The sequence below is a fragment of the Haliaeetus albicilla genome, chromosome 5 (genome assembly GCF_947461875.1).
Source record: "Haliaeetus albicilla chromosome 5, bHalAlb1.1, whole genome shotgun sequence".
NCBI classification, from domain to species: domain Eukaryota; kingdom Metazoa; phylum Chordata; class Aves; order Accipitriformes; family Accipitridae; genus Haliaeetus; species Haliaeetus albicilla.
Window position 1 is genome coordinate 8,880,619 of NC_091487.1, and position 27,265 is coordinate 8,907,883.

Below are 27,265 nucleotides of genomic sequence, written 5' to 3' on the forward strand. Positions count from 1 at the left end.
CAATGAGGGAAAAGACTTCAGCTTCAATTGCTGCTGCTGCCTCTGTTGTTTTGGTGAAATGTGATGTGTAACTTACTTTTTCTGTAAATCCCCAGACAGCACAAAGGCCAGTGGAAAAAGAGTTGTAGGAGATGTGGCATACAGTACAGCAAAGGAAAGAGCTTCCTATATCACCCCAGTTCCTGGTGGCGTTGGGCCTATGACTGTGGCCATGTTAATGCAGGTACGTGGGCAGACTGAGGCTGCTGGTCATCTCCTCTACATTTGCCTTTGGGGTATGTTCTGCTGACCGTCAGCATGCTACCAAAGCAACTGGTGCTTCCTTCTTGCTCTTACAGAGATCTAGTTAGGACTTCCAACTTCTAGTCTAAACAATTTGGATTCAGTTAACTGAGGAAGATGATGGACCTTAAGGAACTGTTAGGACAGAGGTTTTTTGGTTGGGTTTTGGGGGTGTTGGTTTGTTTGGTTTTTTTGAGTGTGCTCTCTCAAAACGGTGAGAAACGGGCTTGTCTTACAGTGCTTTGCTGTAATTCTAAAACTATCTGTAGGGTGATTGGGTAAAAAGGAGGAGAGTAACAGTATAAGCCAGCTCCCTCTGTTTCCTGCTTTGCTTAAGAAGTCCTGCTGGCGCAGAATACCTCCAAAAATACAGCATGCTGGAAGATAGATAGGTAGATGGATAGGGTGGTTTGTTTTTTTTTCTTTTAAGAGAACTACGAGCAGAGTCTCATTTTGGATTGTTAGCAAATGCTTTAGTCAAAGCAGTTTGTGTTAATCCCCAACTGAGACAGATGGGAAGGGAAAACCTTTCTGAGTCTCTTTGTTAACCAGCATGGTTCATACAGTGGTGGTTGCTATAATGCTTTCTCGTTCTCATTTTAGAGCACAGTAGAGAGCGCACAGCGTTTTCTGGAGAAGTTCCAGCCTGGAAAATGGAACATCCAATATAACCAGCTTATCCTAAAGACGCCTGTTCCAAGGTAATGATTTCAAATGAAGCCTCTGGCAGCATTCATGCAGTATAGTATTCACTTCTGTTCCTAATCTTTGCGTAATACGGGGCATCCATGTACGTAGACTGTAGCTGGCATTGAAGTTTGGAGAGAAGTAGAGAGAAAGCACTGTGAGGCCTTCCTAAGGGAGCAGAGCTAACCTACAGTGGTGCTGTGACATATGCTGAAGTGTAGGCTTCAGTCATCCTGATACTATTAAGGCATAAACATGGACTTCCACAGGTTCTTTAGGCCAGCTAGATAGATGCTGATTCAGCAAATAGTGAGACACTTGTATTTTGGAAAATTTTAAGTGACGTGGCAAAAACCTAGCATATTGAAGTAGGAGTTGTTGGTGTCAAGTCCCCAAGGAGCAGTTGAAAATACACAAAATATCATAAGGGTGCATAACACATTGCCTACAAAAAGGCATTCTTGGGGTAGGAGGAGCAGGGGAACAGTTGGTGCAGGTTTTTTTGTTGTTTGTTTTGTTGGTTTTTTTTTAAAAAAAAACGGCAGCTCTGAGGATGTGTCTATTCTAATGTAGCCAATATTGGTGGGATTGATTCAGTTAACTAGGAGGGGTTAAAGCTTCCCTTTTTAAAATATAGATTAGATGTTTGTAGTTTATGCCATCCAGAAGTGGGGAATTTGTGAGAAGTCTTTGGCTTATAAATTGATCTTGCTCTCTTTCTTTAAGTGATATTGAAATATCGCAGTCTTGCATACTCAAGCCCATTGATCAAGTTGCAAAAGAAGTTGGCCTGCTCCCTGATGAGGTGGAGCTCTACGGCCAAACTAAAGCCAAGGTTCATCTGTCAGCTCTGAAACGGCTGAAGAACCAGCCAGATGGCAAATACATTGTTGTTACTGGGTAGGTACTTCTTTAACTGAGGTATCACTTACATGATGTCAAGGTGAAAAAAAATTTTATTAGCATGGCTTGTCGTTGTCTTGTCTTTTGGTAAGGTGGCTGCATGGGGTGCTCTGGGTTTTAGTAAATTACACTGAAGATCTAGTGGTTTGGGAAATAGATTTATCTCTTGTGGCAAATAGTGGGAATGTAGTTTAACATTTCTCTCTAGGAGATGAATTGCTGCAGTCTGCAGGTCAGGGTTATGAAGGGCAGACTGGACTGTAGTCAAAGTTCTAGTCTAGTAGCTTGCCTTCCACAGTAACTAGCAAGTTGTTTCAGATGAAGTTTTTTGGCAATTATGTGCTGATTTGCCGATCTCATTCCAGTTTCAAACTGATGAAGATTAGGTGAAGTCTGACCCAATCCAGAATTTGAATTGATACTAACTGCAATCACTGGGTGACTGTTTTATTCCTGTATTTTGAATCTCACCCACTAGAAGGGTTTAATTTGTGTCTATTCTGCTTTTTCACTGAAGGATAACTCCTACTCCCCTGGGAGAGGGGAAAAGCACCACCACTGTTGGTCTTGTTCAAGCCTTAGGAGCCCACCTTCACCAGAATGTCTTTGCCTGTGTTCGGCAGCCTTCTCAGGGGCCAACCTTTGGTATAAAAGGTATGAGCTGTTCTGTTGGTTGCAGTTGGACTAAATGGGGAAAGATGGCATTCAGAGGTTTTATTCTGCTGCATTGTAGTTTTACATAATTCCCAGTTACAATTGCATTTCTTTTAAGAAAGAAAAACCTTGGGTAAGTTTTTCAGTGTTGTCTTCAAGTGCTGTGCTGGGATTTAAACTAAGCTGCTCAACAGTAGCTGCCTTCTTAAAGCCATTAAGCAAACACATGTAATACTACTCTGGGCTAGAGAGACCTTTATTTGCATGATTTGATTATTGTCTCTCTGTAGGTGGAGCTGCAGGTGGTGGCTATTGTCAAGTTATCCCCATGGAAGAGGTAATTCTTTATACAAAGCCTCATTGCACATGTGGTTCACAGACCTTGGAAGAGATACTGCAGTCAGATAACTTAGAAAATCTTTTTTATTTATAGCCCAATGTAGCATTCCTAAGAACTGGATGCTTGATTTCAGCAAAGCTTTTTTTTGGTTGGTTGGTTGGGGTTTTTTTGTTTAAGTCTTTGGTTGTTTCAGAAGGGTGCCTGCATGGTCAGGGAACTTCATGGAACTGGGAATTCCCAGTTCCTCTGTTCCCTCTCCTTCTCTGCCTTGAATTGCTGTATACCTTTGAGCAAAGTACATCCTGTGCCTCTTTTTCCCAGCACTGAAATAAAGATGATAATGACTTAATATATTTTGGAAGCATATTAAGTAGCTCTGTCAGCAGCAGTGGTCACCAGCTCTTTCTGTGAGCTATTTTGGTATACTTGTGTTTTAGATCACTACCATGAAGCGGGAAAAGGGAAGTTGGGAATCAGTAATGCCAAGACCTCAGCCTGTGGGGGACTGGCACTGCAGCATATTTCTGACGTGACTTGGCAACAAGTAAAATCCCGTGTCTGGGGGCAGGGAATTGAAATGCACGTGTAGCACGTGCTCTTGTGCTTCTCTCAACTCTCAAAGTAATTGCCTGTAGAATTCTACCTTTGTCTTGTGCACTATAGATTGACACAGGGCAATTTTAGGAAGAAAAGCAGAAATGATCAAAAGGGCTGTTTGTTCCAATTGATGCAGCAAGTCCGTAAAAAATAAAAATGTTAGGGAGGCAGAATATTGATTTAGTCAGGTGCCAAGAACACGTGTGAATGACAGATGTGACAGGAAAAATAATCTCCTCCTCTTTGGGAGCATTAATAAGAGGAGCCAAATACTTGACTGTGTGCAGCAGTGGGAAACAGCCCCACTCTTGGAACCAAACTGGCTGAAAGGACATTCTTTAAGTATGACCCATATGGTATAAATACGCATAGTTTTGTGGGGGTGTTTTAATTGATGCGTGTCTTGTAAAATTGAAGTATGTGGAGTCACTAGTTACAGTGATGACCTTGATACATCATTTGATATTTCTGCATGTAGCTTTCATCCTAGGAAAAGATAGCAAGTGAAAAACTTTTGAGCTCATACTGCAGGACCAAGGTAGTAATAATTGCTTCTTGTCACATGTGTGTAGAATAAGACAACAATTAGCATTTACTAATGAGGATTTATAATCAGTGTGTGACTAGCTGCATTCTGCCTTTAGCTGTCTTTTTTAAGATCACAGTAGCAAGGCTTCAATGAAATGGTATTGTAAGGTCTTCTGTCATATCACCTTTTCTAATGTCCCCTTTTCATCTTCCTCCTTTGTGGCTCTGGTGCAGAGGAAAAGGATTGTTTAAACCACACCTCTTACTCCCCTGCCATAATGCAAGTTTTTCACGTAAGCTATGTATCCCAAGCCATTTGTCAGTATAGCTACAATGCAGCCAGATAACTCATGCAGACAAACCCACTCAAACTATCTTTTAATGAGATAGAACCAAGAAAACTACTAGCAGTGTCACTGTGTAGTACATGGTCTACAAGTTCTGCCTACGATAACGTGTGTTTGAGTGGTTAGCTTATGCAGAGCTCTGTGCAACCACAGCTCTACTGCTAGCACTGCACAAGGTTGCTAGTTTCAATTTAGCTCGGATACCTTTGTGGGAGCAGCAGCAGCTTTAGCTAATGGATGTGTGAAACCTATTGTGCAAATAATGAGAGTGGGTCAGAAGGAGGGTGAAGGAGGAGCAATGCAGGTGTGCTATACCATGGTCTTCTCAGGTGTCAAGGAGCCTGTGAGAACTCTTCTCATGGGGAAAAAAAAACCTTTTTATTTGGAAGCTTTGTTCTGGAAGTTTGTAAAATGACATAAATGTGGGGGAGGCATTTTTCTGTTTTAGAGAAATTCTTTCCTCTCTTCCACATACTGCACTGAGCAATCTCTCCCCCTCCACCCTCACCCACTTTAACATTGCTATTAATACTTTTCTTTCCATCTGTCTACGATGAATTGAAATAAATGAAAATTGCAGCAGGATGAGGTAACTGATATGTTTTATCTCCTCTAGTTTAACCTTCACCTCACTGGTGACATCCATGCTATCACTGCAGCCAACAACCTGGTCGCTGCTGCTATCGACACACGTATATTCCATGAGCTAACTCAGACTGACCAGGTACGATCCTTTCTTATGATGTATTTGGCCAAGTTGTTTTAGGTGTGCCAGCAGTGCTAATTAACTACCTGTTTCATTCTGCAAGGCTCTCTACGACCGTTTGGTGCCTTCTGTCAATGGTGTTAGGAAGTTCTCGGGCATTCAGATCCGAAGATTACAGGTAAGTTCACTGGTTTTGCATTGGTTTCTGGTTCTGTTGCATTTACTCATCCTTTACGTAGGCAGAGCTAAGTTACAGAAACCCTCCTGTTGTCCTTTAGGTCATTCTGCTGGCATTTAATTTTTACATAAGGTGTGCAGAAGTATGGTAGCCCTTCCTACAGCACAGAAAACAGTGAGATGCAGCCCCAAGGGGAAGAGTCATTGATGTAACTCTTTGTCATATGCTGTATGAGTAATGCAGTGGGAAGAGGCAAAGGGGTTAGTGCCCTTTATTAATAGTGTCAATTTAGTGTCCACAAGGCACTTTAAGAAAGGACCAGAATCAGCCCCTGTACCTTACACCCGGTTACAGCTAGAGTTGAATAGTTCGTTTGTGACAGCTATATAGATAATGCAGCACAAAGAAAGGCAATTTATAAAGTTCAGCAAAAAGAGAACATAGAGAATTTTTTGTCCTATCCAGATTAAGAAAGCAGGGAAAAACAGAAAAAAATACCTGTCCCCTACATTGCCCACTCCTCCTCTCCCCAAAAAAGAATTCCCACTTAGATGAGTAGCCCTGTCATTGAGTGGCAATCCCTGGGCAGACTACAGGCTCCTCTGATCCTCAGAAATTAATGTGGGCCAGCATGTGTCCCTGACTTCTGCAAAAATGAGGATTAACAGCGGAATAGTTTTGCACTGGGCTTGAACCTTCTGGCTAGAAGGACAGTCTGGGGCCTGCTAAGTTCATTCAAAGTACAGTCCTGTTTGTACAGTGTTCACGCTGGATCAGTTGCCCATTTGGAAGTCAGGAGCAGTAGTCAGACTACTTAGGAAGCTAAAACTCTGATTTATTAATTGGCTATAATTTCTCAACCATTAGAGACTGTGTGGTTTGCTTCCACTGCTGAGCAAAGAAGGTATGTCATACTGCTTGGTGTTCCTGATGGACTGCTGAGGGAACTCTACCCTAACCACTCTTCTGGTTATTAAATGTTGAGATGTGAATGGGATGCTAATATTCCAGAAAGATGATATCTTTTTTTGTTGTTGTTTATTTCTCTTTCTAAACGATGTGCTTGAAGAGGAAGAGAACAGACTTTCTTCTTCCTTGCTGTTCTTCAGGAGAAAAATACAACTTAGCTGTCTAGTTAATTAAAAAAAGCTTGCTCGTTCATAAATCAACTCAATCGTTTTGCTCGTTCCTAAGCTTGCAGTTGTATCAGGCTTCTTGAGATAATTCTTCTCTCAATTAAGCAACTTGGCAAACTGCCCATCCTCTCAGTATGTTCAAGATCAGCTTTCTGGGATGCTGACAGCCTTGTGACTGAAATGTTTAATTCCTCCTTTGTGCTGCTTAACCAGCATGCTGAAAGCAGTGTCTTTAAATACGCATGCCTGTGTGCAGTGACCCTAGGCAAACTAATGAGAAATGGATGTAAGCATGTGAGGCTAATGATTAGAACAAGGTGCGTAAGGAACTGCAGAGCACTCTCTCTTACTCTTTCTGTAGATGCCTTGCACAAAGCTTGGTGACAACCTGCTCTAATGAGCCCTATTGTCTGCCTTGCCCTCTACTAGCTGGTCAGCAGCAAGCTCTGCTTCCAGATATGCACTGATATCGATCATCTTACATTGTTGTGGGGTCTAGGAGAAGGGGCACCAAAAAGGCATCCCCTGCTTATTTTTGAATGTGCAGATGCTGCTGCTGAAGGCTCATTGCTCTCTAGTGAAAGGTTCATTTCTGTGAATCTGCTCGTTATACCTTTTTTTTCTTTTATTGTCCTTTCCTCCCATAGAAATTGGGCATTAACAAAACTGATCCTATGGCTTTGACAAAGGAAGAAGTAAGCTTATTTGTGAGATTGGACATTGACCCAGGCACCATAACATGGCAAAGAGGTACAAGAGCTATTAAATGAAAGAATTATTAAGAAACAAAATGTGTGTCAAAAGAGAGGTTTGCAAGCGCAGCAGGAACTGTTTCCTGGGAAAATGGGAAAGAGGGCAGGACTGGCCTCTCCTGAGTGTTTGGTGGGATAGATGCCTGCAGCTGGGATCCTTTTCCTAAAGGGTCTGACACAGGGGCTTGAATCTGCTCTGAATTCACAAAGATTAAGACTTCACTAATTGGTGGAGGTTTGTGTTTCTGGATTTGTCAGTCACTGAGAGAGTTGAGTGGGAACTGTAGCCAACAGCCTTTTTACCTGACTGAGAAAGCTCCATGAGCAGCGAGAGGGTTCTGCTCTGGGATTAAACTCCATTTTAATCTGCCCACTTGCTCTCTTGGGGACTGACAGCAAATAAAGGCCAGATTTTAAAAATATTTTTAAAGATACCTGAAGGTAAGATCAATCTCTGGTCTGGCAGATTTAATATTTCACTAGCAAAAGAAATTTAAAATACGGACTTTTTTTTTCTGATTTAGACCCCAAGAATATTGCTTTTTCTTCTTTTTATTAAAATACACTGTGAAATGTATTCTCCAAAATTTGCTTGATAACCTGTAAGGGGCTAAAGTAGTCTGCCACATGGGAAGTATTTTATTAAATACTTGGGATTTTTCAAGTGGATAGTAAGAAACAGCAAATTTAAGGCAGTATTTGATAGTTTGTGTTTCCAAGGTAATTTGAGTTAATGGGGCTGTGTGAAACTATTCTCACGAAATAGTAGAATCTGACCATTTTATCACTTAGCTTATAAAATGATCATGTTATTTCTTTTTTGGCTGTCATAATTTCCTGATTTCACATTGACTAATGATCGTGAAAAAGCAAATGGAATAATACTAGCAGCTCTGCTTTTTAGAGAGGCTTTGGACTTGTGGTTAATGCACACAAAGGGAGGTAGACTTCCTCTGGATGCGGTACAGGGTCTGCATGTGACTCTGGTTATCTTAACTTTGTTGCAGTTCAGTTTTGGGGAAGAATCATGTTGAGTAGCACTTGCCATTCTTTAGGAGAGGATGGTATCTCAAACTGCCATCCTCCCTTCATAGGTGATCTAGTTGAGTGTTTGTAATAGGGCATAGATGTGACTTATGACTTGCAATGTGATTTTTCATCTTTCTTTCTGCGTTCCTTGCAGTACTGGATACAAATGACAGGTTCCTTAGGAAAATCACTATTGGACAGTCTCCAACAGAAAAAGGCTTCTCACGAACGGTAATTGTTCCCTTTTCTTGCATGTTTTAAAAAGTGCTTTGAAGAATGTGGTCCTAAAGCAAGTTCCTGTAATGCCAGATGTTTCCATCTTTTACCAGTACCTTGTTAAAGAGAAAGCAAAAAGTCCCTTCAACCAGGCAGTTAAATATGCTACCAGTGCAGTGCTTAGTTTTGTTGTCTGTTCCCTCCTTTCCTGTTCTCTCCTGAATGTTGGGTTCCCAAACTGGGATGACTGTGGCATAATAACAGTTGTACACAACTGCCCTCTGTAAATACAATGCATGGCAATGGCTAATGTTCACCACTGGACATGCTTTGGGTGGAATGTATCTGGCCAAAATTAGACATGGTATCTGAGCTCGTTGTCTGGATTCATTATATAATCAATAGAGTAAAATAGGCAATCTGGGCTGTGACTCCTCGCATCCCTTAAGTAACTGTCAAATTAATTGTTCAAATGAATTGTGCTCAGAAAAGCCTCTTTCTGTTAACTGGAAATGTCCCTAGGGTGCTTAGCTTCAATGGAGGTGTCAGTGTTATGTCTGATGAATTCTACCCTTCATTTCCTATAGAATCTGATTTTTTTTTTTCATTTACTGTACTGTTTAGTGATAGTCAGATGAGTTAGTAAGCTCAGTCTTCAAAAATATAATTTGTTAGCATTAAGCATTCTTACATGAATCACTAATGTATGTGCCAGGAGAGAGTCATGTAATAGCAATGGAATAAGTAGGTTTTACTTATTTTTGCAGAAAAAAATCCAGTTTAAAATGGTCAAATTAAATGAAGTATGTTCTGAGAGTAATGCTTTGAATTTCTTTTATATTTGTACGTCTGGGTTTTTTTGGGTTTGGGTTTGTTTTTTTTATGATGGTGATGATTGGCTTTGTTTCAAGAATTTAGCAGAGGTAAGGATTGCTGCTAGGGAATCTTGATGAGTTCACATTCTTTATTCATCTCTTGCAGGCTCAGTTTGACATCACAGTCAGCAGTGAAATCATGGCAGTTTTAGCACTGTCGGATGGGTTGGATGATATGAAAAAGCGACTGGGCAGAATGGTGGTAGCTTCCAGCAGGAGAGGAGAACCAGTTACAACAGATGACCTTGTAAGAGAGTCATTCAGTTCTCAAATGCTTTTTCCTAGTACTTCCAGAAGTCCATGGATTGAAAAGCATAGAGACATTTCTGTACAGAAAATCCCTTAGCATATGCAAGATCAAAGACAAAAATCTTAGCCCTGGGAGTTAACAAAGGTTTTTTTACTTCAGTGTGGCTAGCACCTTACCTAGAGAGTGTGTGTGTGCATGTGATCTGGGCAGGGACAAACGGTCCTCTGCGATGTGCTATGTGTCAAGTTGAAGCTAGCAGCATAGGAATTAATGGGGAAATACATGGTGGCTTCTAGATAAAAAGCATATTTATGAATCGGAAGAACTCAAAATGCATCCTGCTGGCCATCTTGTTTCTCAGGTTCCCTGGAGTGAGGAAGACATTGAGCAGGAGAAAAGGCTCATGCAAATTTAATTACAGATGATGAAATACCTTATTCTGGGAGGTTGTGAATGCTATAAAAGCCAAACCCTTTGCAAATTTTGCAAGGTCTCCGTAAGGCAGCCTTTGATGAGGGACACAAATCCTTTATTTCCACTGTGTGAAATACTGTATGTAGTAGCACTGGTGCTGTCTTATTACCAGTACATAAAGCAGTCCTAACCAGCAGTTGCAAGCTGCAACACTGTCTTGCAGCTGTCATACAATAATTATTAGTACAGTTCTTGGCATGTTTGTGGAGTGTGTCAACTAGCACTCTCCCCAGTGGTGCTTCAGCGTGGTTTCAGGGGAATAGCCTGTGTCCCAGACACTTCTTCCAATAAATGTTTTGAAGATGGCAACCCTGTTTGGATAAGGGAAGGGGAATTGAGCCCTGTATGTGAACTGTGCCCTGCCACTTGGCCTCAAGACAGAGAACAGGCTCAGGGCTTTTGTACTAGTCAATAGAGACATGATACTGGTGCTTACTGCTGTCCTGTATAGTAGGTATTTCACAGCCTGCTTTGCAAAAGACAAGAGTATTACAAATTTGCATGATGTGGTGTTAATGAGGTTTGTCTTGCATTTTCTGAATGAACATTTCCAATGGGACAGAAGAATCCACAGGGTGGGTATCCTGACCTCTGTTTCCAATAAGGTGGGACACAGGACTAAGGCTTACCCAGCTCTTGCTATCTTGCTGTGGGTTTTTTTGTTTTCTTGTGTTTGGGGGGTTTGTTTGTTTGTTTTGCTTCCTTCCAGGATAAGCCTAAGAAACAGTAGATTAGCAACATGGCCTGACTCTGGCCTTGTAGGAAAAGGGCTAGGCTGGGAACTGTTTAACTGTAAATGTCCTTATGAGAGACATTTGTTGGAAATGAGGGAGGGCATGTGCCAAAGTTCTGTAGGCAGCTTTGAGATCTTAGTTCCTACTGCTAGCATGCTGCCAGTTTAACCTTAAGTACCTGGGTTAAACCCTGTTCTGGAAAACAGGAGTCTCTCCTGCTGCCCATCAGCAGTGGAGGCAGATGGTGTTTGGATAGGGAATTGCTTTGAGTTTTATGTAGAGTCCAGATGATAGAAGTCTTTTGTCTCAAGATTTTTTTTTAATTTTTTTTTTTACTTTTAAATCTAATTATATTTAACTTTGTCCATTGTAGCTGTGGAATGGAGGATGGTTATCAGACCTGTCCAACAGGTTCTCTTGAATGTTATATGTTTGCACTGATGGCAGCCATTGGCTTGCATGTTAGGACTGTTAACGTACTCCTTATGCTGGCAGAAACAGTGATTGCAGAGACCAGACTGGCACGATAGGATGTCTGAGTCCTTCTGCTGTGATACAACCAATGTTGCGAGTGTGCTACCAGGAAGTGCAAAGAAACTGGGAATAAATGCAGAATCAAAAACTGACTACAGGTTTTTAGAGATGGGATGTATTGAAGTGCCACTGAGTGACACAGGTCTGAAATGTCGCCATGGAAATCTCGCTCTGTAGTTTTCATTATTCTGGAGATGACTGAAGTTTAAAGCTTATCCATTAAATGTTAAATAAGCTTTCATGTGGCAAGATTGAAACAAGGCAGTGAATGTCTTTTAAAAAAAAATCTTTCATATAATTAAGTGCTGCAATCCAATTAAAATTAAAGGGGAAGAAAAAGAAATCATGGTTCAAGGTTTTCATAACTTCATAACTGTGAACATTTGGCTCAATACCCATGATGGCAATTCTAGTTACTTTTGCAAGTGCTGGGTGACAGTCGGTTCAGTTTCTTGTGAACTGTATTAGTCACAAGGATGACCAAACCCTCATTTTCTCTCCCAAAGCAGATGTGGATGAAATCACAAGCTTTCACTTTGCAGGAAGCTGAATTGCAGCAGGATGTACTGCTGCACCTCAGAGGAAACATGGGCTCCAGTGTTTGCCTTTCATGATGTCAGCCTGGTCTTTCTCATGAGCACAGAGGTTCACTTTAAAAGTTATTTCTGCACAAGAGACTCAGGCAGGATGTAGCAGCATTTTAGGACATTTAAAGGCCAGTATGTAGAGCCTAGTTGCTGAAATGAGGAAGGAAAAAAGTCTAAGACAAATCTATCTGCAAAACCTAAGCACATTGCTTTGTGCCACTGAATGGGCTACAGTAAGCCATACGTACCTAAGGGTTGCCTCTCACTGCTATTGTTTACTAACCTTGCTATAGCATTGAAGCAGCAATTGTTCTTTATGCTTTCACTACAAAGTGATGGCCAAGCATGGTCATGACCAAGAGGTTGCCCCCAGCAGAAATCACAGATCCTCTTACAAGAATGTGGAGGTCATTATTCTGCCTTGCCCTGAGTAGAATTGGTTATATCTAGAGCAACTGCTGGTTCTGGTCCTTAAAGCTCACCAGGATAAAAGCAGAGCCTTGACACTGCATAGGAACTGTCTCAAAGTCTCAGTACACCTGGAAACTGATTGCCCTTTTTTTCCTTTAGGGTGTGACTGGTGCTCTGGCTGTCTTGATGAAAGATGCTGTTAAACCAAACCTCATGCAGACACTAGAGGTGAGCACAGATGATTTGCTATATGTGCATTTTCAGAGCCAAGAAGCAACCAGTTTAGTTCATTCATCAAAACCAGCGTGGGCTTACTCAGCTTAGAGTTAGAGGTTTATTGTGGTTTCCTACCTAAGGTTCAGCTACGGGAGAAGGCTAGCTTCTTTCTAGGTCTGCCATTGACATGTGGGATGACCCGGAGGAAATGCATGAAACTTTGCTGTGTCTCTGTTCTGTTGTCTTTAATGCCAGGAGGTGTTTTGGGAATCTAAATGTTGTGGATGCAGGAGAACAGCAAAGAGTTGCTGGAATTTAGCCATCCTTTTCCTAAGCGGATTAATATCTCCACTTGTGCAGATTATTATAATCCTGTTTGCCCTGTAGTCCTTATGACTGATAACAAATGTTTGATGAGAAGGCTTTAAGATCTGTCTTCTAAAAGCATTTTTCTTCACCTTCAGGTACCATAGTACTTAGTTCCTGAAATGCTGCAGGTTTGCTAAATTGTACCCTCTGATTTTCTTTCTGTCTCTCTCCCACAACCCCCCTTTTCTAGGGAACACCGGTGTTTGTTCATGCTGGACCTTTTGCCAATATTGCACATGGGAATTCTTCAGTGTTGGCAGACAAAATAGCACTGAAGCTTGTGGGTGAAGAGGGTTTTGTTGGTAAGTGTGTGGAGCATGTTTTTTGTTTGCTTTTTGGTTTTTTGTTTGCAGGGAGGGATCTGCCTGGTTGTTTGTTTGTTTTTTTTTTACTGTGACTGTCTTTGGAGTTTTTTTGTCTTGGAAGAAGCTTCTGATATATATAATCAGAGCATGATTTCTCTACCCAGCAACCTCTCACAAGCTTCTTTTCTTTTAATTCCTACTCTAGTTACAGAAGCAGGATTTGGTGCAGACATAGGCATGGAGAAATTCTTTAATATTAAGTGCCGCTATTCTGGTCTCCGGCCTCATGTGGTGGTGTTGGTTGCTACTGTCCGAGCTCTGAAAATGCATGGAGGAGGGCCTGCAGTAAGTACTAGGAAAGGTTTTCTTTAGGCGTGAGGGGCTGTTGCTGTTCTGATCCAGTCACTTAAAGCCCTGTAGGGTTTGATCTACTTGTAATTGTCTTGAGGTTTGCAGTAGTAAAAGGAATCCATATGTCCCTGTTGCTAGTAACCTGCTTCATTGTAGTATGTTACAGGTACATACCTGCTTGTTTTATTGTTCTAATGAAGTGCTTGTATGCTGGGGCACTTGTGATACTGCCACAGTCAGTCATTTGTTGTACTGTGAGTGCATGTGCAGTCTTTTATTCTTCCTTTTATGTTTTTTCTTAGAAAAAACAATCAGCCTGGAGTAGAATGTTGTATCTTGATGCCATTTAATAAGAATGAAGCAAGAATTGCTGTCATGGATAAAAATCTTATGGGGTTCCATGTTTTTCTTCTTTTCCTTTTTTTCCCAGGTCACTGCTGGGGTACCTTTACCAAAGGAGTACATGGAAGAGGTAACCTCCTTTACCTTTTGTGACAATTGACCAACTAACTACAGTCATGACACGATGTTGTCATGCAGTACACGCCTGGATAGCTAGTGTGTCATTTCTTCAGCTGCCAGGGAAATGCTTCCTCACACAAGCTGTAATTTTGGGGGGTGGGGGTGGTTTGGGGTTTGGTTTTTTTTACGATGTTACTTTGGCTTTGCTCTCTGAAGCATTTATTGTACTTGACCTAGTCTTTTCGTTTCTCCTGAGCTCATGCAATTGCCTGTGCACTCAATTTTTCATAGTAATATCTACTCCTTGTCCCCTGACCCTCTCAGTATAGAGTAATTGCTTGGCTGAAATATTGTTTCTGAAAATATTCACAGTGCCTCTCTAATTACTCTCTTCTTAGCAGCAGCAGTTTCTGGTTTTATTTCCCCCCACCATTTGCAAGCAGAGAGGAAGGTGAACCAAAGTCTCAGCTTCTGTCCTTGTGCCTTGAATGGTTGTGTACACTTGGATAATTGGTCTGGCTGTCTTTACATTGCTGCAGCTTTTTCACTTGTGGAGCTTCTGTGTGGATTATTCTTTGCATAGGAAGGAATGAAATGTCTGGATTTCCATGAATAGTCTCTGATGCTGCAAAATGTAAATATGTGTAAACCGAAAGCTGTTGCCACAGACTTCAAACAACTGTCTGGAAATTCACTGCTAATGATATTTAATACATAAAGAGGAATGTGTCAGAGTAAAATGAGGCTTTACTGTGGGGAGTTAATGAGCATGGGCATTAACTTACTAAGAATAACAGAAAAAAAATGATAAAAAGTGATTTCTCTTGCCTTGGCTTGGCAGCTGAAACCAGCGATCATTAGAAGTAGTCATTCCTTTTCTTCCATCAAAGAGCATGCACTTGGTCTGGACTGCTCAGAAAGTAGCACTGGGGATTTGCCTTTGTGGTTTCATTCCCATTTTGACATTTTTATCATTAGCTGTGGACGTAGGGGATTTGGAACAAAAGTTTCACTGCCCCTGATAAAACGTGTTTTCTGCTTGCTGTCTTCTTTACAGAATCTTCAACTGTTGGCAAAAGGCTGTAGCAACCTAAACAAGCAAATCCAAAATGCACGGATGTTTGGTGTCCCAGTAGTAGTGGCTGTCAATGCTTTCAGGTGAGTGAGCTGGGACATGGAAGTGATGCATGGGTATAAAATTGTGTCGCTTTATCTGCTATGTTTAACAGAACCTCTGGTTTTCAGTACTGTCAATGTATTGTTTGCAGCATTTTGCATTGTTGGAAGATGCTGAATAAATAGGGGAGCTCTGCATAGTCATTTCAAATGTATTCCTGAGTTTAAATTAGCTTAGGATTTTATGACTATTATCTTCCATCACTTACACCGTGACTGGCCAGATTACTGAGGACAAAAGGTGCCTGTCATGATGTGAAATCTAAGCTCACAATAGATGGTGAGGTGCCTGTGCTGTCGACGACACTGTGTTCAGTAGTCTGCTGTGTGGAATAATTATGCCCCGCTAAGAAGCATTTCGGGCTCTGCACGTTGTACTGCACAGGAAATAGAATCTGTGTGTCGTCTTTTTATGCAAGCAGAAGTGCTTTGAACTGGTGTGTTAAAGCTGATGCTAGTTGAAGCAGAGTAGCCAGCTAAGGATTCCTCATCTGAAGTAAATGCATATTGGCTGATGTAGAGAAATTATGGTTTTTAGCTTGTTGTGTGCACATGATATAGCACACCTTAGCATCTCTAAATCAGCAATACTAACGCCTTTTTGAGTTTGCTCATGGAAAGAGGATTTGCATTGCCAATACAGGACAGAAACGGCAGAAAGTCTGGAACGCTGCTCTGTCAGTAGTCATGGGTTTCTGCATGTAGTTCCAGAGCTATCTGTTGCTGTCTGTTCCTCTGTGGAGTAGCTTCCTTCACCAAGGTGGAGAAGGCTGTGGTGGATAGCCCCTCAGCAGCTTCCTGATGGCTGGATACTGATTTCTTTGGACAGCTTTTGGATCTTGTCAAGAGAGGAATGGTTAGAACCAACAGATAATTTACTGTGTGCACGCTCCGGTACAAATGTGTGAACTTTTCTCCTTACAGAACAGATACAAAGGCTGAACTGGCCCTTGTAGTACAGCTGGCAAAGGAGGCAGGAGCGTTTGATGCTGTGGAGTGCACTCACTGGGCAGAGGGAGGTAAAGGAGCGGTTGCACTGGCCCAAGCTGTTCAGAGAGCATCGCAGACACCCAGCAACTTCACATTCCTCTATAATGTGGAGGTAAGAACTCACAGTATTACAGAGGTGCTTTGTTTATAAGGTGGAGATTAGCTGGTTTCACTAGCTTAAGTTGACTTAAGTTGACTTGAAGGCTGACTGACAGGCTGCTCTGAGAAACTGAGAAGACATTTTATTTTAGAGCATAACATTTATTCCACCAGTCTCAAAGACCTAGTTAGTCAGTTCTTGTCGTTTTGACTACCCAGTGAAACATTGCTTACTTTTGACACTGAAAGCTGCTGCTGTGCCTCTGCTAGAGATGACAAACAGGTTTCTTCCGTGGCAGCCATGTTCCAGGCTAAGGGGAAGTTTAGTTCTTGAACTTGAGACATGCATTCCTGTCAGAGCATGGACTGGAACAAGCTTGACCAAACCTGTTACCTTACTGCAGAGCTTCTGGGTGCACTGGTTGCTCAGGATGGGAATCTATACACCAGGCTATGGAACGGAATTTGTCCATTTTTAACTTTTTTTTCCTCTACAAGTGAGGCTTATAGAGTCATACTACAGGTTGGGGTGGAAGAGAGCATGTGTGTGTGTTTCTAATGACTTTGTACATTAAGCATATTTGACAATTGATTTGGAGGTAGTGAAGTCACTGTTAGTTCCCAGGTTATGGCCTGAATCCTCCTTTAATAGCAAGCACCTATTCAAGAACCTAATGAGGTGCAGAGCTATGTCGTCATACCTGTTTTAGCTCCTTAACAGATGCCTTCAATTTTTCTTCTTTAACCTGTTTTATTTGTGCTTTTATTTAACCATTAACTTGTATACCCTCAAATTATTTTTGTCTGCTTTTTGACTTAAACTTGAGAGAGAATAAAGATGCATATTTTGCAGTGGGGGTAATTAATATGTAAGCACAGCTTATAAGAAATACTGTTGTGTACCTTTTTGTTTCTGACTGTAGTAAACTAGTTTTGCCCTCTTACCAAGAGAAACAACTGCAACAAGATAACTGTGTTTTGAAAACCCCCAAATTACTGTATAGCTTTGTTGTACAGCGAATGGGAAAAGCTCTTGTATCTGCAGATGGGCATTGCACGACACGTATGAAGGACTGTGAAGCTGCTGTGATGTTATGGCTCTTTGTAGTTTGGCCACACTGACTTGCCTGTCTTTTTTTTTTTTTTTTTTTTTTTTTTTTTTTTTTCCCCTCTAGCTCCCTGTTATAGATAAGATCAGGCTTATTGCACAGCAGATCTATGGGGCAAGTGACATTGAGCTACTTCCAGAAGCACAGAAGAAAGTCGCCTTGTACACTAAGCAAGTGAGTGTTCCACGTCACCTGATACCAGTGGTGCTTTTCATTTAAAACGTTCATATTGAACAGTGGTCTTCAAACTGTGTGTGAAGGGAATCGTCACTCAAATCATGTCCTTGTCCAGGACTTGTTAGATGCTGCTATGGCAGAGGAGGAAGAGGAGGTGGTATGGGGAGGGAGAAACTGGCCCTGGCTTCTAGTGGAGAAGACAGAACTCATCTGGCCCAGTAGCACATGTGATAGTGTGTGGGGAGAGAAGGCCAGGAGGATTCAGTGATCTTTCTCTACGGTACTCTCCAATCCTTCAGCAGTTTGGGAATTGGGGAACTACAAGTGGTCACATTGGTGCTAAATAGTCTCTGTTTTTGTTGTTTTGTTTTGTTTTTTTTTTATCTTGTTCCACTGAGTTGTATAATCAGTTTTTGAACCCATATGGATTTTTGCCAGTCACAATTATGTTGGGGAAAGAGTTCCACAGGTGATACAATACTTCTTGTGGAAAAAACATGTACTTTTATAAGTTTTGAACCTGACACCTGGTTGTTGAATTAGATGCTTTCTGGTTGTGTTGCTTTTACTCTTCTCAAGCATGACATTCTTGTGAATTTACCTGCTTCTGCATTAATGAAGGTCTGTAAAGAGCTTTGAAGGGAAGAGCAATGTGAGAATTAGCCATTCTTTGTTTGCAGTGTGCTTGAATAATTTTGCTTTTGCAGTCTATTTACTACTGGCATATATAGTTTCTAGCTTTTAATGTTTCTTGTATATTCCTTTACAAGTCCATCAAAATACCATAGGCACGTAATTGCCACTTCCTTACGACCTGCAATTATATTGATCAAACATTTCTAATTAGCTGACCTCAGCTGAACAAGAACTTTAGCTCTGAGCTATTTAAATAAATGCTTTGGGAAGAGAGTAGACAGTAAGTTAGCTATCAAGGTTGTGTATATAACACTTCCATACCTTTAATTTTTTACTCAGTTGGATGTGCTGGGGGCCATGGTGGTTCTTTCTTTAATACTTAGAGGGGGGCAGGGAGAGAGTTTGAGAGACGAGGAATGGGAATGCAGAATGGTCGACAGATCTGACAGGCTGTGTATGAAGCAGTTGATGAGGAATGAAATGTCCTAATAAAATGTCTGATCTGCAGAGAATGGCAGAATAGAGCCATTACATTTGTGTACAGGAAGAGTTACTGATTTTTCACTTATTTCTCTCCCCTTTCTCTTGCTTTTCACGGCCTTTCCCAGGGATTTGGAAACCTGCCAATCTGCATGGCTAAAACTCACTTATCCTTGTCTCATGACCCTGAAAAAAAAGGAGCACCTATGGGTTTTATTCTGCCAATCCGAGACATTCGGGCCAGTGTTGGTGCTGGATTCCTGTATCCACTAGTAGGAACGGTATGTGATTGAGTGAAACCCTCAGCTGTGGGGTGAGGTAAAAAAACTTCATGTGCATTCCAGTAAGCAGTTACAAAAGGTATCTTAAATTAGGAGAGTCTTTGTCATTGACAGTTGGTGTTTTAACAGTCCAGTATATTAGATGCCCTTAAAAGTTTTTTCTCCAGGGTACAGGAAAGCTAAAATAGACCATCTGACCATTTGAATACTTAGCAAGCCCCCCGTGTACTCCTCAGGTCCCCACATCTCTGTCTTCCTGGATTTTGAGGAAAGGGTGAGCTCTGTAGCTAGTCAGTTCTGGGAGTGGCAGTCTGGTAGAGAGTATGGGAGAAATCCTTGGCCCACCTAATTGCCATTGTGACTTTGCGTTCCTGATGAAAGCACTTTGCAGTATTGCAGGTGAAGTCTGTGTACACCTGCAGGCCAGGGTAGAACAAGACAATTCCTCCAAAGCTTACAAGGCAAACAACTTTTGATGAGACACCTCCAAAGTGAAGCTGACCTGTATTATTAATCATTTATCAGTCTCCCCTCCCATTTGGTTCTCATGGTTTTGCTGACCATCTGTTTGCTATTCAGCCTGCATCAGTTCCAACAATTCATTTCACTATGCCCTTGAGTTTTTAGTTTCTGTTCTTTGACAAGATTGGCATAACATCAGCTGAGAGGAGAGAGAGTAGCTACAATGGAAACAGGATCCTGGAATAGCTTTGATATTAATTGCTTGGCAGAAAGAGAGGCTACCTGCAAAATGAGCTAACGTTCAGGTTTGCATCCAAAGAAAGAATGTTGGGGTGAAAGGATCCACTGGAAATCTTACCTGAGGAGTCTCTTCTGAGCAAATGTTAAGTTACGTTAGGTTATTTTAGGGGATGGAGCAGTTGGAGTGAGCAGCTCTGTCTCTCTCTTGGTTTTTGGGCCTGAACCTTTTTCTGAAGTCTTCATGGCAACATGTTTGTTTTAATAAGCTTTCAAAAGCATTAGGGGTGCATTGCTCAGATGATGAAATTTGCTGATTTAAGAGTTGGATCCCTTCTTCCTTCAAATGCTAGATAAAGCCAAATATTGGATATCTTTTAATTCTTAAAAAAAAAAAAAAAAAAAAAAGGTAGGTAAGGGTTTCCAGATCACCCAACACAAATAAAATAACCACATCCTGATTAAAGTCTGGCTCATCCATCTTTTTAAGGAGTAATGTGTGTTTTGGGATAAAATGAAAGATAGCATGCTTGTTCCTGTTATTAACGGCAGTTTTTGCGAGCCAAGATTTAATCCAAACAATGATTTATTTTATATTTTTTTATAAGCACTGGAGAAGGAAAAGGTACACAGCATTAATGAGCTACACAAGAGAAAGATATTTTCAGACATCTAAAACTAACATTTTGGCTCTTTTTCTGATGTCTTCAGCTTCTATGAAGTTGGACTCTTTCCCTTCTGCTCCCTTCCCAGATTCCTAATGTTTTCTTGGACATGTAGTAAATCATGGTGTTAATTCTGCCAGAATTAACAGTAAGTCTTCTGGTTAGGGACATGAAGATCACTCTTCTGTGGTGTCTACAAAGCCAGGGAAGGGATGTCCTTCTGAGAAGCAATCCAGGGCATTTTGAATCAGATCGCTATTTTAAACCCATTCAGCAGGAGGTGTCTTAGCCTCAGAATAAATTTTTGGCAGCCACCATTGAACTGTGAGCTGAAAATACAGCAAATATGTAGCTCTATGCAGAAGCTTTTATGAGAGATTTGAGGTGAAATTAATCACCGGTGCATGCGTATTCTTGTTATCTGAAGTTAATCACAAAGGTATGTCACATTTTATTTTTTCTCAGCTTCTGAGTTCTGGGTTTTTCCCTTTCTGGCTCAAAGTTGAAGCAGTTGTACTTTAATGAAATACTTCGAGGTTTTAAAGGAAATATAATTTCAAATATTATCTAGATTTAACTTTGAGCATGAAAGGTAATGAAAGCGAAATAAATCGTTGGGCTCAAATTGGTTGGGTTTCTTTTCTGGTGCTGCTGATGAATTGAAAACAAATTGCTTATTCAGCTCTTTTTTTAGTTCCTAAATGGCATTTTTTTGGAAGTTCCACAAGTGCAATAAATAATACATTCTTAGTTGGTATTGGTTTTATTTGAAATCTTGCAAGGGGAGTGATGATATCCATGTGGTCTAATTCTTCACATAAATAGTGGGAATTGCCCTGTGTTCTTTTTCAGCACATGTGGTATTGAAGGGGTGGAGGATAACGGAGGAAAAATTCATTTCTTCAGCTCTGAAAATAACTGAGGGCATTAAGCATTGTGGACATTTGTACAGAAAATTAGTAGTCTGGTTGGAAATTATCCTGTACTGCATAGAAATTCAGAGTTTAAGCATACTGCCTTTAAGTAACAGATAGCCGAGTAGGCACTGTGGGTTGCCCTATGGATAGGAAAGGAGGAAAATTGACCATTCCTTTCAAAACAGAAAGTGCAAGAAACAGTGAAGTCAGGCCCATCTTCAGCAATATGACACCTCCTACTCTATTGAATGTCACTGTCTCAGCTCCTGCTGTGGCCCTCTGAATCTGTAGGTGGAGATCTGCAAAGCTCTATGATTCTTCAGTGATACAGAAATAAATAGGAAGTTTCTTGCTCTGCTTGACCAGAGACTGGCAGTGACTATGGTGAGAACAGGAAAACCCCTCCAGGCACTTTGGATCTCTTGATACCTTAGCTCTTTGAGAGCAAAATATTCATACAACTAAACACAAAGACAAGGAATGACGGTCTTCTCTCTAGCCCCTGTATTCTCCATAGCCCCCCTGTTGTCTGTCTGGGAAAGCAGCAGCTCTGACAAAAAGCTAGTGCAGTCCCAGATTCACTACAAAGAGTAGACTTGGAAGTGATTTTTACCTCTGCGTAAGCCATGCAAGACCTGCAGTGATATGTTACATATGGGACTGGTGTTAGCACTTGCAAACGGCTTAGGAAAATGGAGTGGGACTCCAAAAGCTTCCCAAACAGTTTTGAGAACTGCAGAAAACACCTAACCAATACAGCTTTGCCTCCTTGCTGCTTAGCTTATTATCAAAAGGAAGATTGGGAGGTAGTTTGATTAGTGTGCAAAATACTTGCTCAGGGAGAAAATACCAGGTTGCCAAAGAGATCTTTAGTCTAATGGAGACAGGCATAACAATACTGATCGTGAAAGCTGAGGCTGAGTGATGCAGATAGAAAATGAGACCTTGAATTTTTTATTAAAGGGGTGAATGACCACTGGCACAAACTACCAAGCATGGTCACGAGTTGCCCACCTTTGTAAAGCATCCATGTTATCCTACACATGCTGCTGGGCTAAATGCTGAGTTAGGAAAGGGGAAATCCTGTTGTCTGCATTAGTAAATCAGGCCAACTGTAGTCCCTGCTGGCCTTGCATTCTGCGGCTCTGAAGCTGGGTACTCGGCCGTGGGACGACCGGAGAGGACTGGCCTGAGGCAGGTGTAGTGCTGGCAGCTGTTTTGCTAGCTTCAGTTCTGCCACTGCACAGCCCTTCTGACTTGAATGCCTCAGAAATATTCCAGTCAGGAGAACTGACCTCTTCATCTCTATTGAAGCTTTATCTCAGTTAAAAAAAAAATAATATTGAACTCTCTTCTCAACAATAATTATTCCTAATTATTTAACACTTCTAGTTCTAGACTCTTAAAGAATTGTAATCAGCTGAGACTTTAGAGTTGGCAAAGTTCTATTAAAACATGTATCCTCATTTTAATAACCAGGAAACTGCCACAAGTAATTATTGTCTCACCACAGCAAAGTCCATGAACACTCCTCTAACAGTTAACTGGTCAGCTGGATATCTAAGTACTTTGCCAAATCTTGGGCTCAGTCACTGGCAGAGGTAGAAGCCAAACTAAATCCTCATTGTGAAAAACAAAAAACCTAGACCTGTCTACTGAGACAGGAGTTCCTGGTTCTCACAGTATGCTTCAAAACGGTATCTGACTGTCATCCAACTAGTGTGTATGTGTGCAAGGAGCTGCATCGGCTGTTGCCATCATAGTCTTCAGCAGTGATTTAGTATTCTATCTTCTGCACAAAACTATGCTGCTTCCACTTTAACGTTTTATCTTTTGTTGTCCAGATGACCACTATGCCAGGACTTCCTACAAGACCCTGTTTCTATGATATAGACTTGGACCCAGTGTCAGGAGAAGTAAATGGGCTCTTTTGAAAGGAATTATTAACCAAAGGTAGGTGCCTTCTTGAAGGCTTTCAGTATTTGGGCTTTTTCTCATCTTGAGATAATGGAGTTAAGCCAATCTCATATTATGCCATATGTTTCCAAATGACATTTGATTATAATTCAGCCTGAAAGTTGCCTGCAGTACTACATAATAGTAATTAAATTTATTTTTCTTTTTAGCTCCCAGAAGAACACCTGATGAGTCATGTAAACGGAACTATGGCCTGGTTTTTTTTTAAGTCAAAACAAGATATGACTGAGAATATAGTGCAAGAAGTGACTGGAAGAAGGAGTGCTAAAGAATCAACCACTTTTAATCTGTAATAATTTTTAAACTGCTGTGTTCTAAGCTAGTTGACACTAAGCGTCTAAAGCATATTTCCTCTACAAACCTCCTACTTCGTAACTGTAGCTGAAGCAGAATGCAGTGGGTTTAGTGACCTCTTTTAATTCAGTGATGTGATTTTAATAATTAAAAATCCTAAAGCTGGAGCTGTTTGAAACAGTCTTGGGACTTAATTGTCTTAACCATAGGGTTTTTGTAGCATATATTATCTTTGAAAGTCTTGTACACTACTTATTCCTATTTGCCATACTGAATTCTGTATTCCACTTCTCGCACTATGGGAGAAACCGCTGTGCTCTGAAACTGCATCAATGTAATTTAAAAGAGGGAGCAAGGAGGAAACTCCTTTGCTTCTCATCTCTCTCCAGAAGTGCTTACCCTGGCTTCTGCTGTGAATTTTTCCTGCAGGCACCTGAGCCACGTCAAATTTCCCTTTTAGAAAGCCTAGCTGTGACTACCGTACTCTACTGTTCATGGAAACTGAACTTCTGGATATCAGATCTGTAGGGACTGGATCTTTGGCCCATATCTGTAGCTTCTACCAAATGTGTCTTTTGAACTGTTTTATGCTCAACAATAAGTACAGTTACACTGTTGACGAGCCTCGTTTCCTAAGGTAGCTAACTGGTGAACAGAGACAACGCGAGTAGTGATGAAGTCACTTGTAGCAGGTTTTGTCAGCAGGCTAAAAATCACTTTGTAACATAGAAGTATTGTTGCTGCCAATTTTTTAACTAATACAAGTAAAACTGGTAAATACTTAAGTGCTTTTTGGATTTTAATGTATGCACTGAGATTACTGAAGTAGAACTTATTTCTGTGATTAACTGTACACAGCAGCAGTCCTTGTATTGACAAGTAGGAGTGATTATTGCAGTAATAAGTTGCCTGCAATGCACCACTGTGTGTGTGCGCGTTTAATCTTGTTTTCTTTCCTAGATGATGTGTGTCATCTATAGAAAATAAACTACCTGAATTATTCCATGAGTGAGAGATACTTGCAGTTGACTGCAAAAGATCTGAACTAAGACTTGCAAGGCCCATCTGCTTGCATCAGAACTGAATCTAAAAACATTCCAATTTTGGTGAGAACTGGGAGAATCGGGATGTAGGTGTGCACCAATGTAAGGGCTCATCTGTAGTACACAGATACTGTGTATATATATGGCGGGGGGGGGGGTGTAGAGAGAGAGATCTATATCTCTCAAGTTATTCAGGAGGGGAGAATAATTATATAAAAATTACCCGGTTGTCACAGAAGCAGACGGAACAGCTTAAACCATCGTAAAAGCATTTGAGATGCATTCACAGCCTCCTAAAATTTTCTTTTCGATGGTATTCAGCTGAGGCATTATTGGCAGCCAGGTTTGCCAGAGCACACACAGGCCACTTGCAGGAGGTCCGAAGGGGTGTTCCCCAGCCGCTGCCCCAGACCCCGTGCCGGGCTGACAGTGCCTCTGCACCTGCGGCACCTCGGCCAAGCCTTCCCTTGAAGCAGGTTGCCAGAGCTGATGCTGCCAAGTCTGCTGTCAGTTCCTACATTTAATCTTCCCTGCTACACTGCTTTCCTGCAAGCGCTCTGCGTTCCACCTTCATTTTATGCTTATGAAAGATGGGATAAGTGTAAATTTATGCTAAGATTAGCCTCCTTTTAGTTTAGCATGAGATCATAGACGTGATTGAGAGAGATGGTTCAAGAGGTTGCTAGTCCACCTCCTGCAGTGAGGCAAAGAAGCAGTTCAGGCACGCAGCTGTTCAAGGGTTTGCTACCCACGGTGGGACTGGTGGCAACAAAGGGCAAGGGCCAAAAAATAGCCCCAAGCGTCTCTAGAGGCTAGTGGGGAATGCTTTTCTAGCCTGCACTTTGAACCTATTGGAATGTGAGTTCTCCAGCATCCCTACTCTAGGTCTTGCAGGACTGATACATAAATAGATTGGGGTTTTTTTAACTCTTGCCTTTGCCACCAAGTATGCCAGCTAGTTCTTGCCCTAACAAATAGAACACAAGGGACGCTTAATTTCTTCTAACTAAATATTGGAAGGTTGTCTTCTCTTCCTGTTGCCTAAAGAAAAAACTAATTATGTACAAATTTGTTCTCTGTGGGTTATTTGTGGGTCCAGAGCCCTTAACTGGTGTTATGGCCATCCGTTCCCCCAGCTGTGCTGTAATGAGAGTCCTGCATCATGTCATGTAAGAAATAACACAGGTTTTGGGGGGTTTGGGGAGGTTTTTTTTGACTAGTGATAGGGACCAAAAAAAAAAAAGGAGAAGGTGTTGCTTGGCTAGCTTGCTGCACATCACCAGCACTTCAGTGTGGGCCCAGAAGGAAAACCAGAGCCTGCAGCTGGGCCAGGATCTTTCAAGTTTATCCATCTTCTGACCAGATCCTCTGCTTGCTGCAGACTCTGTTATTTACTTCCCTTGCACCATAGCCTTTCGTGCTACCATCTTCCCCCGGAGCAGCAGGAATAATTGAATTCCACGTGAGGTGTCTCCAAATGCGATTCACAGCAGCGCACGCACATTAGCCATCCTCACGTCAGCCATCCTCGGTACCGCTGCCTGCTTTCCTCCCTCCTGCCTCCGACTGCAACGAGGGAAAACCTCCTCACGGTGAGGGGCCTTGTTTGGCTTTAACGCAGAAGTGGATCATAATTAGAACCCACTGCCCACCCTGGGGGGAGAGAAGCTGTTTCCAAATGAAGATTATTACCCTGAGTGAATGCGAGCAAACACAGCTCATAGGGGAGCTTTTAAAAAGGCAATTCCTTGTCATTGTTTGATCCACATTTCAGCCCTACTGGCTGACGTTTCAGCCCAACACACCCATTTTGTACCTTTTTTCTATGAAGACGCTAAGGAGGGCGGAGACCATGTGTATTTTTCTAAGGCTGGCCTACGCTGGAAGCCACTTGCAGGTTCAAAGTGTGCTGCTTAGCCAGGTTTCTTCTGTGCAAACATGCTGTGAAGTAGTTGAGGTCCTTACAACGTTTGTGGGTGTCAGTCAGCTCCCCGGGGAGATGAATGGGGACATTCGGGTATCTCGAACTATGGTTTCATGTAGTTCATGAGCTCCACTTGGTAGTCCTTTTTCCAGAGGCCCTCCCGTCAATCATAACAGCTGGAGATGCAATTTTTCTTAAGTCAGATCTCAGCTGCTTTGGAGAAAAAAGTCTAATAGGAAAGAGGTGCTTTCTCTGGCATTTTGGGCAAGGATTAGTTCAAACCCAGGAACTGGCTGTCCTTGCCACTGCCTCTGAAGGTGTAGCTCCTGCAGCAGCCCAAACAGTGTGTGCTTAAAACTGCAAAGGTTTCAGGTGGGACAAAACAAAACAGCTGCCGAGAGCGAGACCCCCTTCCTTCCCACACAGCCAGGCAAACGCCGGATCCCCAAATGCCAGTGGTCCCTTCCTCGGGGGACGCGTACAGCGCATCTTGCTGCCGTTGGGATCCAAACTGAAAACGGCAGCTCAGTCCCTAGGAAGACCTTTGCCTTGAGCGTAGTTTGGGGTTTGCGCATCTGCTGCTGCTGTGCACGACCTGCGAGGGGAAGAAAGGTGACTCTGCAAGAGGGAGAGGCATCCTGCCTTGCAAAGAGGGGTGCTGCCCTGCAAAGAGGGATCCTGCCTTGCAAAGAGGGGTGCTGCCCTGCAAAGAGGGATCCTGGCTTACAAAGAGGGGTGCTGCCTTGCAAAGAGGGGGGCTGCCCTGCAAAGAGGGATCCTGCCTTGCAAAAAGGGGGGCTGCCTTGCAAAGAGGGGTGCTGCCCTGCAAAGAGGGATCCTGCCTTGCAAAGAGGGGTGCTGCCCTGCAAAGAGGG

At 41.9% G+C, this 27,265-nt stretch overlaps 1 protein-coding gene across 1 annotated transcript in view; it reads left to right on the plus strand.

Annotated features, from left to right (window-relative positions):
* Positions 1 to 24,208, plus strand: part of MTHFD1 (methylenetetrahydrofolate dehydrogenase, cyclohydrolase and formyltetrahydrofolate synthetase 1) — a 42,038-nt gene extending 17,830 nt beyond the window's left edge. Inside the window, exons 9-28 of the mRNA XM_069783254.1 lie at positions 96 to 223; positions 886 to 983; positions 1,696 to 1,869; positions 2,390 to 2,526; positions 2,817 to 2,863; positions 4,955 to 5,062; positions 5,148 to 5,222; positions 7,006 to 7,108; positions 8,294 to 8,370; positions 9,337 to 9,477; positions 12,380 to 12,448; positions 12,996 to 13,107; positions 13,316 to 13,455; positions 13,892 to 13,933; positions 14,981 to 15,081; positions 16,024 to 16,201; positions 17,364 to 17,471; positions 18,719 to 18,871; positions 22,997 to 23,105; positions 23,279 to 24,208. Of these exons, the coding sequence (XP_069639355.1) occupies positions 96 to 223; positions 886 to 983; positions 1,696 to 1,869; positions 2,390 to 2,526; positions 2,817 to 2,863; positions 4,955 to 5,062; positions 5,148 to 5,222; positions 7,006 to 7,108; positions 8,294 to 8,370; positions 9,337 to 9,477; positions 12,380 to 12,448; positions 12,996 to 13,107; positions 13,316 to 13,455; positions 13,892 to 13,933; positions 14,981 to 15,081; positions 16,024 to 16,201; positions 17,364 to 17,471; positions 18,719 to 18,871; positions 22,997 to 23,086 (2,081 nt within the window). The 3' untranslated portion in view covers positions 23,087 to 23,105; positions 23,279 to 24,208. The remainder of the gene's footprint in view (positions 1 to 95; positions 224 to 885; positions 984 to 1,695; positions 1,870 to 2,389; positions 2,527 to 2,816; positions 2,864 to 4,954; positions 5,063 to 5,147; positions 5,223 to 7,005; positions 7,109 to 8,293; positions 8,371 to 9,336; positions 9,478 to 12,379; positions 12,449 to 12,995; positions 13,108 to 13,315; positions 13,456 to 13,891; positions 13,934 to 14,980; positions 15,082 to 16,023; positions 16,202 to 17,363; positions 17,472 to 18,718; positions 18,872 to 22,996; positions 23,106 to 23,278) is intronic.
* The last annotated feature ends 3,057 nt before the right edge of the window (positions 24,209 to 27,265 follow it).